Here is a 20310-nt window from a genome sequence, read left to right on the forward strand (position 1 = left end):
CTTGGCCTTTGTTGTGAATATGTAGTACCAGTTCTGTCTTGCTTGGGTTTACTGCTAGGCCACTGTCTGTTGACTAATTATCGAGTAGCGCCAAAGCATTAGACATGATATCGCTAATCACGTCTGGGAACAACTCTGATTTGTGGTAATTATTCTAGATTTCAACCAGTTGCTGATATACTCTTCAACATCTAGATTAGCAAGAGCTTGTTGAATTGCAGAACTATTTACGTTATTGAAGGCACTTGCTATGTCTAAGAAGGCCCCATTTATAATATTGTTTAAATTCGAGAATGTAGATCTGTCTGTTGAAAGCCGCGATTAGACATCTTGCTGTTGCCTAATATGTGAGTCTATGAGACTTTCCAGCGTTTTGAGCTAAAAAGATGAAAGACTAATTGAACGAAAGTCTTTCGCATTCTCATGACTCCTTTTGCCAAGAAAAATTTTAAAATTTTGCCTTACCTTGGTCCACTCTTTTGCAAATATAGTACAACTAAATTACTAAAAACATAAAAAGAATTTCAGGGCAATACCATTTATGGATCCAAAAATAAACGATTTTCAATTTAAAAATTCAAAAAATTTTAGATTTTTGCCATTTTTTTGAGCGAAAAATGCCTAGCCTCTTTTTTTATTAAAAACAAACTTTCTTTAAAAGCATATAAAAATTTTATGTTTTTCTGAAAGATATCTTTATTGAAAATATCCTGGTATAAAAAATATGTCCTATTTTTTTAATATCTCGCTCCTACGCCCTTCCGAATTTGACTTATTATACCCACCATCAAAAAAGATGGGGGGTATATTGATTTTCTCATTCCGTTTGTAACACATCGAAATATTGTTTATAGTTCCACAAAAGTATATATATTCTGGGTCCTTATTAAATTCTAAGACGATCTAGCCATGTCTGTGCGTCCGTCCGTCTGTCTGTCTGTTGAAAGCACGATAGAGGCCGAACGGAACGAACCCCCAAAACAGCTTTAACGGGCATATCCTTTTTAAAAGTACGAGTAAAGCGCTGAAATTCGACATAAATATGTTTTACATAATCCAAAATCTATCAAAAAATTTTATGAGGATCCGTCCATAATTGACCCTACCCCCCATACAAGGTCCCCTTCAGAAAATTACTTTAACGCTCATTACTGGCTTAAAAATACTAGTAAGTCTCTTATGATCCAAAGTCTTCCTATCAAATTTTATGTGGATCGGTCCATAATTTACCCTAACCCCCCTTAAAAGTCCCCTTCTGAAAATGACTTAAGCATTTAGATCCCGGAGTAGATAAGAACCTATAAAAGGGAACCCTTTGGTACTTTTTCGTTCATCAATTGGTACTTTTTAAGTTTTCTTTAATATTAAACATAGAAACTCAAAGCTAAGCTTTCAGGGACTTATGTGAATGAAAATCTTAAATGGAGTATTTTCAGGTAGTTTTTCCTTCTTTAACTGGTACTTTCTGAATTTTTGATAATATTGAACATAGAATCATGAAATTAAATAAAAGATGTCTTTTGGTATGTTTTCGTCCTTCAAATGATACTTTTTGAGATTTCTAAAATATTGAATATATAAATATTGAATATATATAAACATAAAATGTAGTGTCTGGCACTTGTTTGAATTTTCTATAATATTGAACCTAAAAACATAAAATTGGACACGCAGCTTCCTAAATGTATAAAAATCTGTATGAGAGCAACTTCTGGTTGAAAATTTAACATGCACCAACTAATGCCTGCTTTCTGTTACATTTTCGTTCTCCAATTGATATTTTTTGAGTTTTCTGTAATATTGAAATTATAATCAATTATTATTGATTGAAAATCTATGAAATATTGAACCTAGGAACCTGTATGAAAATCTATAAAAGGGGACTTTTTGATATTGCAGATATACTACATAAATATATATTGGACTGACTGAAAATTTACAATAATATTTATTTTATTTCATTACGATAAGGGTAGCGAGGTATACTGGGTATAGCTAGTATAATATATTTCTTGAGTTTCCACAGCTTAAACTTGTATAAAAATTTTAATACATTTGTAAATATCATGTACAATTTGATCCATATTTGATAGTATATCGCACACATTTTTATACTCACCATCAAAAAAGATGGGGGTATATTGTTTTTGTCATTCCGTTTGTAACACATCGAAATATTGGTCATAGACCCAATGGGTTCTTATTAGATTCTAAGATGATCTAGCCATGTCTGTCCGTCCGTCTGTCTGTCTGTTGAAAGCACCATAGAGTCCGTACGGAATGAGCTAGAGGATTGAAATTTTCCACAAGTATTCTCAATAGATAAGGTTTGTTTGTATTGAAAATGGGCAATATCGGTCCACGTTTTCGGATAGCCCGCATACAAGTGGACCCCCGAAAAACAGCTTTAACGGGCATATCTGCTTTAAAAGTACGAGTATAACAATGAAATTTGACACAAATAAGTTTTATATGATCCAAAATCTCCCTAATGAAGTTTATCATGATTGGTCCATAATTGACTCTACCCCCCATATAAGGTCTCCTTCAGAAAATGACTTTAACGCTCATTACTGGCTTAAAAATACGAGTATAGTGATAAAATTCGACACACATAAGTTTCAATGATGCCGAAATCTATCTATCAATTCACCCAGAATAAGGTCCCCTTCAAAAAAAATGAGTTTAACGCTCATTACTGGCTTAAAAATACTAGTATAACAATGAAATTTGACATAAGTAAGTCTCTTATGATCCAAAACCTCTCTACTAAATTTTATGTTGAACGGTCCATAATTGACCATACCCTCCATATAAGGTCCCCTTCAGAAAATGACTTTAACGCTCATTACTGGCTTAAATATACGAGTATAGTGATGAAATTCAACACACATAAGTTTCATATGATCCAAAATATCCCTATTAAATTTTATGAGGATCGGTCCATAATTGACCCTACCCCCCATTTAAAGTCCTCACCGGAAAGTGACTTTAACGCTCATTACTGGCTTAAAAATACGAGTATAGTGTTGAAATTCGATACACATTAGTTTCAATGAAGCCAAAACCTCTCTATCAAACATTATGTGGATCGGTCCATAATTGACCCTACTGCCCATATAAGGTCCACTTCAAAAAATTACTTAAACGATCATTACTGGCTTATAAATACGAGTAAATGCGATGAAATTCGACCCAAATAAGTTCCTTGCCAACTAAAATCTCTTAACCAAATTGTATGTGGATCGGTCCATAATTGACCTTACCCCCCTATAAGATTCCCTTTAGATAATTAATTTAATGCTCATTACTGCCTTAAAAGTACTAGTATAGAGATGAAATTTGACATAAGTAAGTTTCTTACGAGCCAGAACCTCTCTACTGACTTTTATTAGAATCTGCATATGATTGACCCCCATATAATCTCCCCTTCAGAAAATTACTTTAACGCTCGTTACTAGCTTAAAAATACCTCAAAAGCGATGATTCGACACACATACATATGTATATTTTATACGAGTTAAAATCTCTCTACCAAATGTATTGACGATCGGTCCATAAGAAAATTACTTTAACGATCATTGCTGACTTAAAAATACGTGAACAGTTATTAAATTTTATATAATAAACATTTATAGGAACGTAAATTTTCCTACCGAATTTCATGCGGTAAGTGTCGGGAAGTGATATTCGATGTAAACATGTTTTATATGAACCTAAATTGCTCTACAAAATTTTATGAAAAACGGTTTCTAATATAAAGTCCTCTTCAGTTAATTTGATGTGTTATATCACCCTGATGTTTATTGGGAGCAATCATTTTAAGGCATGCTGTTTGATGATGGGTATATGAGATTCGGCACAGCCGTATATAACACTCTAACTTGTTATTTATCATATTTTACATCATCAAAAAGTTTTCAAAATACGAAAAATGTTTTTACAAAAGTGCAAAACGTGGAATGAATTATCGTACATCTTGGTTGTGCAATAAAATAAATATAACCAGAATTTTAGCTTGAAAACTAAATTTCCTATATACATATGGGAAATTTCGTGTCAAGTGACCCAACTCAAAAAATCGATTTGGATGAAATTTGCACCATGATAGTACTATTGGATAGTAGGTCAGCTCTATCGGTCAAGAACTGCCTGAATGAGAGGTGGTCAAAGTTGGACATTATGATCATTTATTCAAATGAGTGCAATTTTTCACCTATCAAAAATTGTCCAAAGGAGTTTATTATTTCTAATGAAGAAATTTTATTTTTATTCTTTTTTTCAAAAAACTCCCATTATTTGCTCAGATGAAAGCTTATACAATTTCCTTTAAGAGCTGGGATCTTATTCTAAATCGATCTAGACATGTCTGCCTTCCTGTCTCTTGAAAGCACTTTAGGACCTAAACGGGTGGTTAATAGACAATTTTCTCTATTGTTGTAGTTTGAAAATGGACAAGATCGGTTTGTATTTGAACATGGCCTCCATATAAGGTCCGTTTTATAAAATGATTTTATCGTTCATAACAGGCTTAAAAATACTACAGTCAAACTCGCATATAACGAAGTCGGTTATAACGAATTCTCGGTTATTACTATTTCTAAAGTCCCTACATTTTGATAACTTTTTCATACAAAAAACATATCTTATAACGAACTCACAAAACGAAATACTTTTTCACTCCCTCAAGTACAATTTCATGAAATTTTGCTTATTTTATAACGAACTTTAAAAATTATATGTTGAAACCTAGCAAAAAATTTTCCAAAAAGTAATCGAGTAAAGAAATTAAGCATTTTTAAAGAATTGGTTACCATTTGCATTACCTAATCGATTCTTTTTACAAGGCATGAGACTAAAGTAAGGTGTTTATAAGAACCGATTATAATTTTGACATGTATAAGAGATTCTAGCTGCTTTTTATGGAAATAGTTTTATTTTTATTTTCAAGAACTAGTTATTTTAATAAAAAAATAATTGATTGTTATCGGCATTATAAGAACCAGTTCTAGATAACTTGTGTAGAATTAGTTTTATTTTTATTTTCAAGAACTAGTTATTTTAATAAAATATATAATTGATTCCTTTCTGAGTAAGAAGAATTACTTCTAAATAAATTTTAATAATTAGTTTTATCAAATAGAACTACTTCCCGCTTAAAAATAATAATTAATTATTTTTATAATTAAAAAACAAATATTTTATTTAATTCATTGTAAAAAAGAAAACATTAACAATATTTACATAAATAAATGTTCAGAAATAGAAATGTAGTTTTTATATAATTAATATAATTATATAATTAAATATAAAATCAATAAAATGAGGAAGTTTTTATGAAATAAATTAAAAGTCGTCGTATGCTAAAGTTAATTTGAAGAATCTGTTTCATTGTCGAGTTTTTTACGTTTTAAGCATTCAAATTTAAAATGTTTATTTTTCGCTGCTTTAAAGGCTTTGCGAAGTTCCCCATAAAATTCTATCTCAGTACCACCTTCGGATGACGTTGCCACTAGAAAAGAATAAATATTTCAAAACATATAATTAATTATATAACTAGTAAAATATTGCCGTAAAACTACTTACGAAATAAAATATTGATAACCTTTTTAAAATCCTATAGCCGCTTTTTGCCTTGTATACGCCGAACATTATAATTTATGATTATATCCTTTGAAAATATGTTTGATATTCCTTTTTGTAGTCCTTTGGTACCCAAGACTCGCTTTACTGAAAATACCTATAGAAATAAAAAATAAATAAATATATACATATGTAGGTAAGTAAATAGGGACTCACAATTTCACTTTTATTCTCTGAATTTATCATTTTCTCAAAATTGTTTAATTCATCGTCAGATGGTAATGGGAAAATTGTAGTAAACTTTGGTTCTTCAAAGTTTCGAAAGCACCTCACTTAAAACATTGTTTTGGTTGATTATTATATCTGAAATTATTTAAATAATGTTATAACTACAAACTTATTTTTTATATGTATATGTATGTAAATATTTACCTTTTAATTCAGTAATTCCCCCAAATATGTTTATATTGATCGTATTCTGTTGTTGTAGTAATTCCAATATTTTGGTATTTTGCTCATTTTGCTTTTGTATCATATCTAAAGGAGACAATAAGATAATTAAAAAATTATTTTTCATTTCATTTACATAACATGATTTTAATACTTACTTTTTAATTCTACAAGCATTTCTAATTCATCCCCTTGTTTTTGTGGCTTAGATTTGTTTTTAGCTGTGAAAAAGAAAATATTAATTTTGTTTAAATTTCATGTAAAGGTGTGCAGTAAAGGAATTAACACAAGTTTGTTTTCGAAAGGAAATCCTACAAGTTTTGAAGAAATATTTGAAATATTATATGTTTCTTCTGCACCCAATTCATTTAAACTTACTAGACAAATTCCTATTTCTAAAGAATTTATTGGATAATGAAACAAATTTTTTGGATTTAAAAATGGTTTTCCTTTAAAAGAAGAATCGCTGTTAATTTCTGTTATTATGACAAATGATTTTAAATCTGTTAAACATAAGTTGTTAGGAGACTTTTTGCTGAAATATGAAAATTCTTTCTGCAATGAAATAGCATCACCTTGATAATTGTACTTTATTTCACATTTGTTATCAATTACAGATATTTTCTCATCAATAAAATTCTTAAAAAGTTGTTGTGCTATGTGTTTCGGAACTTTTATCCTTTAATTTTTTTCATAAAATTTTCAAATTTATATGCAGAAATACTATTTAAATTTTCAAAATCGTTTAAAGACTGAGCTAAATGAAGTAGGTTATGGACGTTATAGGAAATACTAGAAGGTCTGGAAATTTGGAAACAAAAAATGTAAGAAATGATTATAAAAATCTCTTTTTTAGCACTACAATTCCGGTATACAGAATAAATTGGCGAAACTCCGTTGCCTTCCATCTGCACAATTCAATTTTAGAATATATTTAGATACATATAGAATTAATGGAAAAATTAAATAAATATTTTTGCAAAAGAAGTAGTTACATTGCCGTCAAAAATAATCATAGTGGTAATCTATGAAATATATATCGAAATTTTTTCAATAGTAATCATGCATGATGTAATTTGTTATTTGGAATGTGTTCTTTTTTAAACTAGCTAGAAAAACGCATGTAATTAATTACATAGTGAAAATAAGAACATATTCTTAATTTCCCTTTAGAAACTAGTTATATATATGGTAATTTTTTCATTGTTCATTGTAATGCAAATGGTAATGCAGAAAGATAATTTGGCAAGCAGAAATGTAATGCATTAAATGGCATTGAGTTTTAAATGTAAGGCCCAATTTTTGCTGGGAAGTATAACAAACTATTCCGCTTTTTTTGGTGGTGGCTTTTTATTAAAAATGTGAAATAAATGTAATGGTTTGTTATTAGAAATTTATCACACTCTGAAATTCGAAATTAGTCCATAATTGACCCAAGTCCCTATTAAAGACCGTCTTCCAAAAATCTACCTGTTGTTCTTATTTGGGTTCGGTACCGAACTTAATTTTGAGTTTATCTCCAAAAAATATCAGTTTATTTTATTGTTATTAACTTTTGAAGAAAAAAAGGTTGGATTAGATTGGTCTTTAGCAAGATTTTTGCTAAGTCTAGCAGAGTTCTTTGTATTGTCTATAGATTCTCAAAACCTTCGCCATGAGGTTATTTTTGCGACTGCTATAGCTTATATAGCTTACATAGTGGTGAAAGAGAAGGATGTACTCGGAGAGAGCTCTAAGCTACCTCAGCCTTTAAATATAGGTGAGGGTTCCGACTCTGAATTCTCAGATGATAATAACAACAACATTATAGCAAATCCCAAGAAGGATGAAGTAGAGCAAATGGTGAAAGAGGTAAGTGATAGCATAACTAAATTACCTATTACTAAGAAAAGACTATCTGGAGCACAGAGGAGGAAATTGAAAAAGATGCTTCAGGATATCTTAGTTAGTCAATCCCACGACACTCCTAAGGAAAAATCGGACTCTCTCACAAAGAGGATCAGGTCTCCCGAGGAGTTGACAACTGAGAATAAACCTAAGAAGAAAAAGAGCTCCCCGTCTCCTAATACGCAGTCGAAGCACAGCCACACTTCACTCAAAGGAACCTCAAGTCAGCATCCTGCGAGTAAGGTTGACAACGCCAAGCCAGATATTTCGGAGACGAACACGTCGGCGAAACCAACCTCGAAGGTAAGGGTATCTCAAAAGAAGCCTCGAAAAACGAGGAAGGAGAAGCTAGACGGTGGAAAAAGAAAAGAGCCGCCATCTTACGCCAAAGTTGCCAGAAGAAGACACCGGGACGATCTTTGCTATGCAGTTTACGATGCCGGTAATCCGACAGGCAAAATTCCAATAGACCAGCAGAGTAAGGTAGAAGATTTGGTGGATCACGCAATCGCTTCAAAAGGCAAACAACCAATAGAGAGCGTGAGCTGTGAGTTCAGCATGGGCGTGATGTTGATGAGGTTGGCATCTCACCAATGTGTTAGCACCCTAAGGAATTTGGTGGAAAGTATCCCTCCTCCCTGGGACGGCGCTAAGCTGGGACTGACAAAGAAGAGTGAACTTCCGGTGCTCTTAAAGTTCACTGTCTATATAAAAGGATGGGGCAGCAATCTGGCTAATGAACGTATACTGGAAATTCTTGGAGGTCAAAATGCTGAGCTGGCTGTGGAAAAATGGGATGTCTTTTACAGGAAAGAAGAACCTGAGGGGACTTTATTTGTAATAGGTATCGACAAGAACTCCATGGCTAGTCTTGCCAAGAATAAAGGTAGGGCTTACTTCGCCTCTAAAGCTGTCATATTCAAAATTGGGAAGGTTTGGAAGGGCTGTTACAACAAACCCCGAAAAGGACACTAAAAACCTAAGAACACAGCATCAGTAGCCACTACTGATAAGGTTGAGGAGTCAAATCCTAAAATCGAGGAAGTTACCACTAACTCGCCAGAAGAAAGTGCAGCTGCCTTTTCCAAAATTGGGAAGGAAGGATTGAAAGGGCTGTCAAAACTGGTCCCGACAAGGACTTTAAAACACTTACGACTGTACCCAAAGCATCATTAGCAAGTACTGGTAATGTTGAGGAGCCAAATCCTAAAATCGAGGAAATTGGAAGGTGTCGATTAAACAGTCTCATATTCCAATGCCAGATAAGGACACCGCAGTGTAATCAATAGTACCCACTGCATCAATAGCCACTTCTGTCTACCCGGAGGAGTCAAGTCCAAAAAGCGAGGAGGTGAAAACCAACTCGCTATAAGACAGTTTAATGGATGACCATGATTGAGGTTATCCAAATAAACCTCCATCGGTGCGAGACGGCTACCAACGCTCTGATGGCTAAAATTAACACGGGTAAAATACATATAGCTTTAATCCAGGAGCCTTGGACGATTCGCAACAAGGTTTCTGGATTAAATCACGTAAATTTCCAACTTTTTTACGCTGATACAGGGTCTCGCCCGAGAACATGTATCTTATGTCACAAGAACTTATGTTTCCTCCTCTAAACAGGATTATCCACATCGGATGCAACCGTACTGAAGCAAGGTAGTGGCAACATATAACTCGCTTCCATTTACGCTTCGATTCTCCGACACTACCACCAACGTCGGATCTGATGAAACTGGTTGAAGAGGCACAAAGTAAAAATAAGAAAATTGTAATAGGTTGTGATGCAAATTCCCACCATGTAGCTTGGGGTAGTACAAACACCAATCGCAGGGGACAAGCCCTTATGGATTTCCTTAATACTAAAGACTTGATCACATTGAACTTAGGTAATAAAGCTACCTTTGTCAATAGAATCAGAGAAGAAGTATTAGATATAACTATATGTTCAGAAGAGCTTATAACCGAAATTCAGGATTGGAGAGTTTCGGACGAGCACTCCTTTTCTGACCATCGGTACATAAGATTCAAGATACTAAGACCACCACCAAAGCCGATAAAGTTTCGGAATAAGTCTAAAACTAATTGGACAATGTTCGGGACCTTACTAAAGAACCGTTTAGGTCAGGACACTTTTCAATGTCGAAATAAGGAGGATATAGACACCAAAGTAGAAACGTTCACAAATGCCCTGGTTGAATCGTTCGAGGACAGCTGTCCTCTGCGAGAGCAGAGATCTGCCCAGGAGAAACCCTGGGCAACCGGGGAGATCCGGAACCTTGGAAAGACTCTTCGCAAACTATTTAACCGGGCACGGCGTAAAAAGACCGCAGTATACTGGGATGAGTACCGTAAAAAACTTAGTGAATATAAGAAAATCGTTTGAAAAGCCAAACGAGACTCCTGGAAACTTTTCTGTGAACAGGTAGATAGCTTAAATGACATCGAAGATAAAAAAGTTCCTATCCAAAACTCATGTTCAGCCGGAATCTATGATCGATGACACGGGCAGGAGGCTGGAGGATATGAAACTAGTAATAAACTCTCATTTCCCACCCGGTATATCGAATAACATAGATGAACCGATATTGGAGGAAGGGGCGGCTAATACGGAATTAGTTATTACATCTGACATGGTTAAAGGGGCAATCAAGAGCTTTGCTCCCTATAAAGCTGCAGGGCCGGATGGCATTTTCCCGTCACTTTTGCAGATGGAAGCGGAACTGGTTTCCATACATCTCTCACAAATACTCACTGCATGCTTAAAACTAACATATACCCCAGTTAAATGGCAGGATGCAAGGGTAATATTTATACCCAAACCAGGAAAACCTAGCTATGCGACACCTAAGTCCTATCGACCGATAAGTCTTACGTCCTTCCTACTTAAAACCTTGGAACGGATAGTCGATAGTATGGTTAAAAGCAGTATACCAGACAAAGACCTTAAATATAAGCAGCATGCTTATGTAAAGGGACGATCGGTGGAAACCGCTTTAAACAAAGTTGTCCAATACATAGGTGCATCCTTTGATAGCAAACTGTATACACTGGCAGTATGCATTGACATCGAAGGCGCCTTCTATAACGTGCATACTGATACTCTTATCCAATCCCTAGACCAGTTTTATGTTGACCGGCTGCTCCGTAACTGGATCAACCACATGCTAAGGAACAGATGGATAAGCTGCGAGATGTACGATATAATTATCAGGAAAAAGGTATTTCGCGGTATATCACAGGGTGGCATTTTGTCACCTTTACTCTGGGTTACCACGATTAATAGCCTCCTAAGGACTCTAACCGAGAAAGGACTTAGACCTGTCTGCTATGCGGACGATGTCGTAATACTTTTAAAGGGAAAGGATCCAAATTACTTGTGTAGAAGATCTGAGGAGGCTCTGAATACGGCCTTGAGCTGGGCTTAACCGAGAAGCGTCAATGTTAACCCGGCAAAAACGGAAATCTGTCTTTTCACAAGAAAAACAAAAATTTCTACGTATACTGAACCTTGCTTCCTGGGCAAGAAGATACCGGTGACAGACAAAGTTAAGTACTTAGGTGTAATTCTCGACCTGAAATTAAAATGGAGATACCACATAGAGGATAGGATCAACAAGGCACATCGGTGCTGGGCGATATGTAGGAGAACCATAGGCATGAAATGGGGTCTTAGTCCTACTATGACAAATTGGCTTTATAATTCTAGCTTATGCTTCAATAATCTGGTGGACTGCTTTAGACAAAAAGTGCAATATCAAACTACTACAGGGAGTTCAGCGTACATGCTGCTTGGGTATAAGTGGTGCCATGTGTACTACTTCAACCAAGGCTCTGGAAACGTTGCTAGATATTCCACCCATTGAAACATATTTAAGATATGAAGCGGCGCTTACAGCCGGACGGCTCTTTACTTTAGGCGAACTGGCCAAAAGCGGTTATAGGACACGTCATCAATGTATACTGGACACATTGGAAGGTCATACACAATCATCGGACGTGCCGGATCGTATACCAGACACAGAATATGTCGGAAACTTTGAAGCGCTAATCCCAGATAGAATATCTTGGTCAAGCGGAACATTGGAGCAAATACCAGTAGGAACCCGTTGTTACACGGATGGCTCTAAATTGGGGGACAAAGTGGGGCTGGGATTCTATATTGAAGACCCAGAAACAGAAATATACCACCGTTTACCAAATCATAACACAAGCTTCCAGGCAGAAGTACGAGCAATAACGAAATGCGTTAATAGGATTAGAATAAATATGGCGCCCACAGCGCTTAATATATTGGACTGTAAATATATTGGACTGTAAGAAAGCTTTAACTGAATAATCTCCCAGAGGTAAGGTTTACATCATATGGGTACCAGGCCACTCGGGAGTAGTCGGCAACGAAAGGGCGAGTGTAATAGCTTTAAAGGGAAGGGAGCTCGAGGCAGTTAACCTGACAAACGCAAAACCATTCGACGCAACAAAAGCTGAACTAAAAATATGGGTGAGAGAATCCCATAAGGCCTCTTGGAATAATGAAACAGTGGGTAGAACCACGAAGATCCTATGGGGTGACCCTGATGAGAGCAAGACGAAAAATCTCCTCAAAATGAGCAAGTCTGAAGTTAGTATGATGGTACGTATTCTGAGTGGACACACAGGATTACGAGCACATCTATGCAAAATTGGACGTGCGGATTCAGACGAATGTAGAGCATGTGGAGAGGGCATTGAAACTCTGGAGCACTTTCTTTGCCACTGCCAGGCATTCGTCGAAGTTAGATCCAAGTATCTTGGAAGTGATGTTATTCCGGAAATAACATTCCTGACTAACTTGGAAGATTCTTAGGAATTACGTTCAGGAAACTGAGTTTCTGAACACCGAAAAATAATTCATTCAGTGAATTTAATTTTTTTTCATGATAAGGAGCGCACAACAGGCCCGATAGTGGCCTAGGTGTATTTCTTCGGATTTGATGTAGTATACATTCTCCAATCAACCTAACCTAACCATTCCCAGAATTATATATACTTCCATAGAATATTATATGTGGTGGCTGGGAACGTTTTGACTTCAGAGTCCGAGACCCAGTGTTCTTGAACCAGGCCAATGTCGAGATCTTCCTCAGCTAGGAATACCCGTAGGTTATCTGTAGAACATTTTAAGCATTCTAAAAAGTCGTTAATAATTAAATCTTTGTTGTAAAGATGATTTAAAATAACACCTTTTCATATATAACAATAGCATATTTGGTACCGAAAGATAAATTGTTTAGAAATTTTATATTAAACTGGCTATACCCTGTGTGCTTCGCTGCCCTCATCGTAATGGAATAAAATAAATATCATTATTGTAAATGTATATGTATCTGCAATATCAAAAAGTCCCCTTTTAGAGAACTCTATAAGTTTGATTTTATGATTGTAGTATCAATATTACAGAAAATTAAAAAAAAACAGTTAAAGAACGATAAAGTACCAGACAGTGCTTTTTTATAGATTTTCATTAAATCAGAAATGCCTCGCATACAGATTTTTATACAATCAGGAAGCTGCGTGTCCAATTTTAGGTTCAGTATTATAGAAATTTCGAAAAGTATTAGTAAAATAACAACAAAGTACCTGAAAATTACCAAAGGGCGCCCTTTTATAGATTCTCTTTAACTCCGTGCTCCACATGCTTAATTTCATGTTTCTAGGATCAATATTATAAAAAACACAAAAAGCACTTTTGAGGAACGAAAAATTGCCAAAAAGTAATATTTTATTTGTTCTCACTTACTCCGAGCTCTACGTGCTTAATTTCATGTTTCTAGGTTCAATATTATAGAAAATTCAAAAACTACCTTTTGAAGAACGAAAAAGTACCAAAAAGTCCCCTTTTTTAGATTCTCATTTACTCTGAGTTCTACATATTTAATTTCATGTTTCTAGGTTAAATTTTATAGAAAACTCAAAAAGTACCAATCAAAGGACGAAAATGTACCAAAAAATCACCTTTTATAGATTCTCATTTACTGCGGGCTCTACATGCTTAATTTCAAGTTTCTATGTTTAATTTTAAAGAAAACTCATAAAAGTACCTCTGTAGAACGAAAAAGTACCGAAAAGTCTCTTTATTATTAATTTCATGTTTCGATTTGAATATCATAGAAAACTCAAAAAGCACCAAAAAAGATCACTTGGTACCGGGGTTCCAAATAATACCCGATTAGCATATTTAGTGTTTCTAAATCTAAAAATTGTATCTTAATTGGATCATTGTCTTTGAATAAAATCAAATTTCCCGTTTTTACCCCTTTGGCAACTTTTTTCTCTCCATTAACGAAACAAAAATTCTATTCCAAAAAGTTGCAACATCGTAGTGGGAGCCCCTTATTATGTATTCATATGTATGTATAAGTTAATAAACCAAAAACAATGTTTTATGAAAAAAGTGCCAAAAATATGTACAATTTTCACCCTTTAAACGTCCGAATATCCAAAAAGTACTAATTTCATATTTCATATGTCAAGTTAGGAAGTCAAAGATATTGTTTGAATGTTCACTGGTTTAAAAGATACATGGGATGCAAAAAAGTACCAAAATACAGTTTTTACCCGTTTATTCCCTAAAAGGGCCGAATTTGAAAAAAGTACCAGACACCAATCCGCTTATTTTTTAAATGAACGACGATAAGCTTTAAACTGTTTGTATCTATTCTAGTTTAGGAGATATGAGGTTACCGAATTTACCTGTTTTTACCCTTTTTTACCCCTTAAACATACGTATTTCCAAAAATCAATGTAAATTAAAAACAAGTAAGAAAGTATAGTCGGGCGTGACCGACCATATGATACCATACACCAGTTATGAATATTAAATGTGAGTTATTTTTCATAATAAAGCATATTTATCTTCTATTACCTTGTTCCGATGCATTTAAACAATTTATGGATGAAAAACTAATTTTCTGAAAGAGGCTTTATATGGGGGCTAGGGGCAAATATGGACCGAGCCTGATAAAATTTTGTGAATACATTTATATGTACATAATATTTTATTGTACTGAATTTTATCGCGATATTTGTGTTTATAAGTTAATTTTGGACATTCAAGTAATTTTCTGAAGGGGACGTTGTATGGGAGCTAGGGTCAAATGAGGCCCGATCTCTATGAAATTTGGCAAGGTCATCAAGGCTTGTATAAAACTTAGTTGTGCCTTAGTTTTATCTATATACAAGTATATTTAACATAATTATGAGCTCAGAAGCCCTTTTCGGGGGGTTCTGTTGTATGGGGGCTAGGTGAAATAATGGACCGATTTTAACCATTTTCAATAGGACCAAAAAAAGCGTGTGTTCCAAATTTCATCCAATTATCTTGAAAATTGCGGCCTGTACCTTGTATGTAATTCCTAGGGGGGGTGCCAAACCCGCTATTGCTAGTCCGCCAGTTTTTTGTCCTAAATATTCGTGTCGATACTAAAATGGCTCTGAGGACTCTAGCTGTTATACCTTTAGAGAGAAATTTGTTTATATGGGAGGTGCCACGACCACTGTTGCTAGGCTGTTCATTTTGTCAACATGTTCATATGGATGTCAAAGTTGTCCATACAACATTTGAGGACTATAGCTGTTGCAGTTTCTAAGATATGCGACTTTTAATACTGATTTTGTATGTGGGCGTGGCACCCACTTGACATTTTAAAATAAAGGGTAGCCTATAGTTCCTTCCAGACATACAGGATGACACAGTGAAAAAATCAAGAAAATCGGTCCAGCCGTTTAGCAGTCTATAGACTTCAAACAAACTTCAACAAACCCACAAACAAATAAACACACATAAACACACACATATATATATATATATATATATATATATAGATCGATAGATAGATATATAGATAGATGGTAGATTTGGACAAAAAACGTTATGGTATTAAATAATACAAAAAATTCTGGAAAAATATACATAAAAACATAAACTTTGCTGCATCATTTAATGGCCTATACAATAAAAATGGGAAAACTAATGATAGCGTTGTATAGAAAAAGGTCTTAGCTTTCTTTCGAGGCATACTCAATTTTTATCAAAAAAATCATTTCTAAATATTTACTTTATGCCAAGTTTACTTAAAGGGGACCCCAATGTGCAATGTTTTGTACAAACAGAAAATATCATGGCATTTTTATATGAAAAATATTAGTTAGTTAACAATGGACAAAATAATGAAGTCTTTTTGGATGGAACGGAGAATTAACAAACTGAGCGTTGCCGGTTCGATTCCTGGTCGATTTCATATTTTTTTGTCATAAATAATTAAAACGTTTTTATAAATCAAATGAAGTGTCGAAATTCGGTTCAACAATAAAAATTTTAAAGCAATTTTTTTATTTTTTTCATAGGATCAGCAACGTTGAAAATCTATATCTATCTCCCGTACAAAATTATATAAGTTTTCTAACTGATCATATTATCATACATTTTTCTCACACATAGAAATTATTTTAAAATTTAAATACAAAACATAGGTTAATTTCAATCAATCCATAAAATTTGATAATTTATGAAACCAGTTTAAGGTGGAGGGTATTTAAGATTCGGCAAAGCCGAATATGGCACTCTAACTTGTTTTTATTTAAAAACGAGAAAATATTCGCTTTTTATTACAGTTTTATTTATATTTCTTCAAATTGTGGTGCCCATATTACTACACCTTCATACTACTACTACATATTTATATGCGAAAATAAAATTTAGATTAGTAAATTGTCTAATCTAATGAATCAGTTAATTGTGTTAACAAAATAATAAACGGATCGATTCATAAAGTACAAGACCAGCTTACGAAATTCACTAGAAATTTATTGCACATGATTTGATGGTGGTTATATAAGACTCTTGTTTCGTGAAATTTCGCAACGAACTATACAATTTTCTTCAGGATACACATTGGGGCAGAACCATCACATTTGACATATACAATTTAACGGATGTTAGAAAGTGAGCCGATTGGTATTCTTTAAGTTGTGTGTATCACCAATATTTTTGGGTGTTACAAACATCAGCACCTTCCCCACTATATGAAGTACAACAATTTCAAAAATGAAAATGTTTTCAGCTTTACTTAATTGCCAAATATGTATAATGCATAATTTATAAAATAACAATATTTTAAAAATGACCAAGATTACATACTAATAAATACATATTTATGTTTTAGAGATGGACATTTGGTGAAACTCTTTGCAAAATATTTCCAGTAATTTTTTATGGCAACGTTGCTGTATCACTTCTGAGCATGGTTTGTATAACAATAAACAGGTACCCGCCCGCACTGATTTAAATTAATGTACATTAAAATATATTGTGCTTTTTTTCAGATATATATTGATTGCATGTCACAATTTGTATGCTAATATTTACAAAACAAAATTTATTGCTATACAATTAATATTTGTTTGGGCTGTGTCATTCTTATTACTTGTAAGTATGAATGTTTATTATATATTAATTATATACTTTAAGTCAAAATCTACCTTTTTGAACTGGGTGGAAAAAATATTCTCACTAAATATTTAAAATAATTTAGTCTTTTGTGGTTTTCAAATAAATAGGCGGATTTGTTTTTTTTTATGAATAGAAGAATTTGAGTTCGTTAAAAGCGAATTCTAACAAGTAAGAGTGTTATGTATATTCCGCTATGTCGAAACTTATATAAACATCATCAAAACATGTGTCGTAAATTTAATTTAATTTTAGAAGGACGTTTTATGGGATCTAATATGGACCATACTCTAAAAATGTTTAAAAGTGAATAATATATTTTTGTCGCACTCGTTTTAATATTGCTGTGTGGACCAATCATCGTAAAATTTGGATAAGAGATTTTTGTTCTTATAGAATTTGTTTATGTGGATTTTCGCATCTATATTCGAAAAACAATTATTGGCGTTAACATCATTTTCCGAACGGGGTGCTATGGGCCAATGAGGACCGATTTTACCATACAGTATGTTCTGCTACTAAATAAAAACGGGTTTGCGATGAACATAAAAAAAATATAAGTTTATTTCTGTAGAAAAAAAATTACCGTTATAATTTGATGCGTCACAAATCAGAAAATATCACTTACCACAGTTTTTTCACCCGTCTTCGACAAAGTTAAATTTCTATTTAAACTTTTTCATTGCTCTTTTTAAAGTTAACAAATAAGAATATAAAACGAAGAAGAATCAAAAAAGTGGCGGTGCAAAAAATATGACAAATAACATTCATTAAGAATTAATAACAAAATAACCCATTAAGGTTCGTTCTGGAACACTCCCACCCCCGTGGAGCGATCAGCTTCACCACTTTCAACATCCAGAACGGCTAATTTTGATGTTTTCACATCGGCTCTTCGTGCCACGCCGTCGGGTCCAGCATAAACACAAGTGACCAAACCTCTCCGCCATTGACACCTTGGAACGTTCGGATCACATATGAAGACCAAGTCTCCCGCTTTAATTGGAACAGTTCGTTCACACCATTTCACTCTCCTAGTTAGCGTAGGTAAATATTCACTAACCCACCGTTTCCAAAATCGATCTCGTAAGCATCTTGAGACTCTCCATTGTTTTTTGAGAGTAATAGGCTTTAAGTCAGCTGATTCGTTGGCTGGGGTATTGGCAACGTTCCCTCTGCCTATCAAAAAATGGTTAGGGGTAAGCGGCTCTTCTTCATGAATGCTAATAGGCAAATGAGTCAAAGGTCTTGAGTTAACGATATTTTCAGCCTCGATTAATAGAGAGTGAAGCACGTGTTCTTTGGGTGAGACATTTTTCAATGTATGTCGTAATATTCTTTTCACACACTGTACCATCCTTTCCCAAATGCCGCCTTCAGATGGGTTAACCGGACAGTTAAAAATCCATTCAACACCCTTCATTGACATCTCGTTTTGAATTCTCACGTAATTTTGATGCATCATCTGACAGTGATGGTGCATGACTACAAGCTTGGTAAATTTATGATTTTTGGGGAGAATAATAGGGCGCCTTGAGCTGTAGGGCAAGTAGCTAGCTGCATCTATTCTTCCGTACACTCTTAACAGTCCATCATCATCAACATAAGGCATCAGATTATACAGATGACTGGTTTTTTCGAGGGGTTGCCCACATTTAATGTGTTTCAATTCATCCGAAAAGGCCTCTCTCTGGGCTAGAAGACATAATACTTTTCCTGCGTGTTCCACCACAGTTGAGGTAAGACCATGACGTTCCAAATTGACAGAGGTTTATATATCTTAATACCCAAGCTACGGTTCTTTTTATACGATTAAGCGATGAAAATCTGTTAAAATCTATTATGTTATTATTAGTAATTAATAATGAAGTCTTTTTGGAAATTTCTTCTTCATCCACCTCATTAGTGATTTCAATCTCATTTATTGTCCACTCTTCTTCAGGTAATTTAAGGAAGTTTGGCCCATTTAACCAGCGTGAAGAAGAGGAAAAATCTACTTTATTGAATGGTCTTGTGGCCTCATCTGCTACGTTTTCCTTCGTTGAAATCCATCTCCAATTTTCAACATCTGTAGAGGCAAGTATTTCCGATACACGGTGAGCAACATAAGGTTTATATTTTCTGTGAGCACTCGCAATCCACTTTAGCACAGTTTTAGAGTCACCCCATAAAACGCATTTTTCTGGAACAAAGCTGTGTTCACTTAAAATGTTCTCCTTCAAACGTGTCCCTAAAACGGCTGCTTGCAGTTCGAGACGTGGAATTGAAACTCTTTTAAATGGGCTACATTTGGTTTTTGATGTTATAAAACTGGTACTAATGTTACCGTCACCATAGGAATATCTCCAATATGCAACTCCTCAAATGCTTCCTCACTGGCATCCACGAAGATATGAAGTTGAAGAGATGTTGGCTTGCCACACGAAAATAAAAACAAGGGGCACGAAATTCTATAACACTGTTCATTTGACTTCTCCATCGTTCCCATACTACCTGGGTATTGGTTCGTCCCAGAGGCAGTTACATCTTCAAATTTCTCGTAACAGTAATTTTCCACCGATGATAAAATGACTCAAGTAACCAAGAGGATCAAATGTTGACATTATGATGCTTAAAACTTCTCTTTTAGTTGGACTGCGCTGGCCAGACATAACAATATCATCAACACGACGAAATTTTAAATTGAACATAAAATTGTCACTAGCAGGTTCCCAAATCAGACCTAGCACCCTTTCTGTGCAATCGTTACCAGTAATTTGCTTTGATGTTAAGCTACCATGCAGGGTTGTAATAACCTCATCGGAGTTTGAGATAAAACCCCTTAATTCAAATCCTCCATTTTTGTGAATAGCTTTAACCTGTTTGGATAGTTTATAGCTTCTTCCACACTGTCGAAACTA

General features: G+C 34.4%; 1 protein-coding gene and 1 long non-coding RNA gene across 5 annotated transcripts in view; one reads left to right on the forward strand and one right to left on the reverse strand.

Annotated features, from left to right (window-relative positions):
• The window catches only part of LOC119601614 (protein trapped in endoderm-1), a 294851-nt gene that overhangs the window by 212861 nt on the left and 61680 nt on the right, over positions 1–20310 (forward strand). For all 4 annotated transcript variants that reach the window (XM_037952650.1, XM_037952649.1, XM_037952646.1 and 1 more), the window contains 2 exons: positions 17127–17227; positions 17287–17389. In XM_037952650.1, the coding sequence (XP_037808578.1) occupies positions 17127–17227; positions 17287–17389 (204 nt within the window). The remainder of the gene's footprint in view (positions 1–17126; positions 17228–17286; positions 17390–20310) is intronic.
• Positions 5296–6228, reverse strand: LOC119601615. Its single transcript, XR_005231250.1, has 5 exons — positions 6192–6228; positions 6016–6120; positions 5800–5946; positions 5587–5740; positions 5296–5512 (listed from the first exon to the last, which is right to left on the reverse strand). It is a non-coding gene; the product is annotated as an uncharacterized LOC119601615 (long non-coding RNA).

The sequence above is a fragment of the Lucilia sericata genome, unplaced genomic scaffold, assembly GCF_015586225.1.
Source record: "Lucilia sericata isolate MDLA Ls3-8-SP2 unplaced genomic scaffold, ASM1558622v1 Contig000178F_arrow, whole genome shotgun sequence".
In the NCBI taxonomy this organism is placed as follows: Eukaryota; Metazoa; Arthropoda; class Insecta; order Diptera; family Calliphoridae; genus Lucilia; species Lucilia sericata.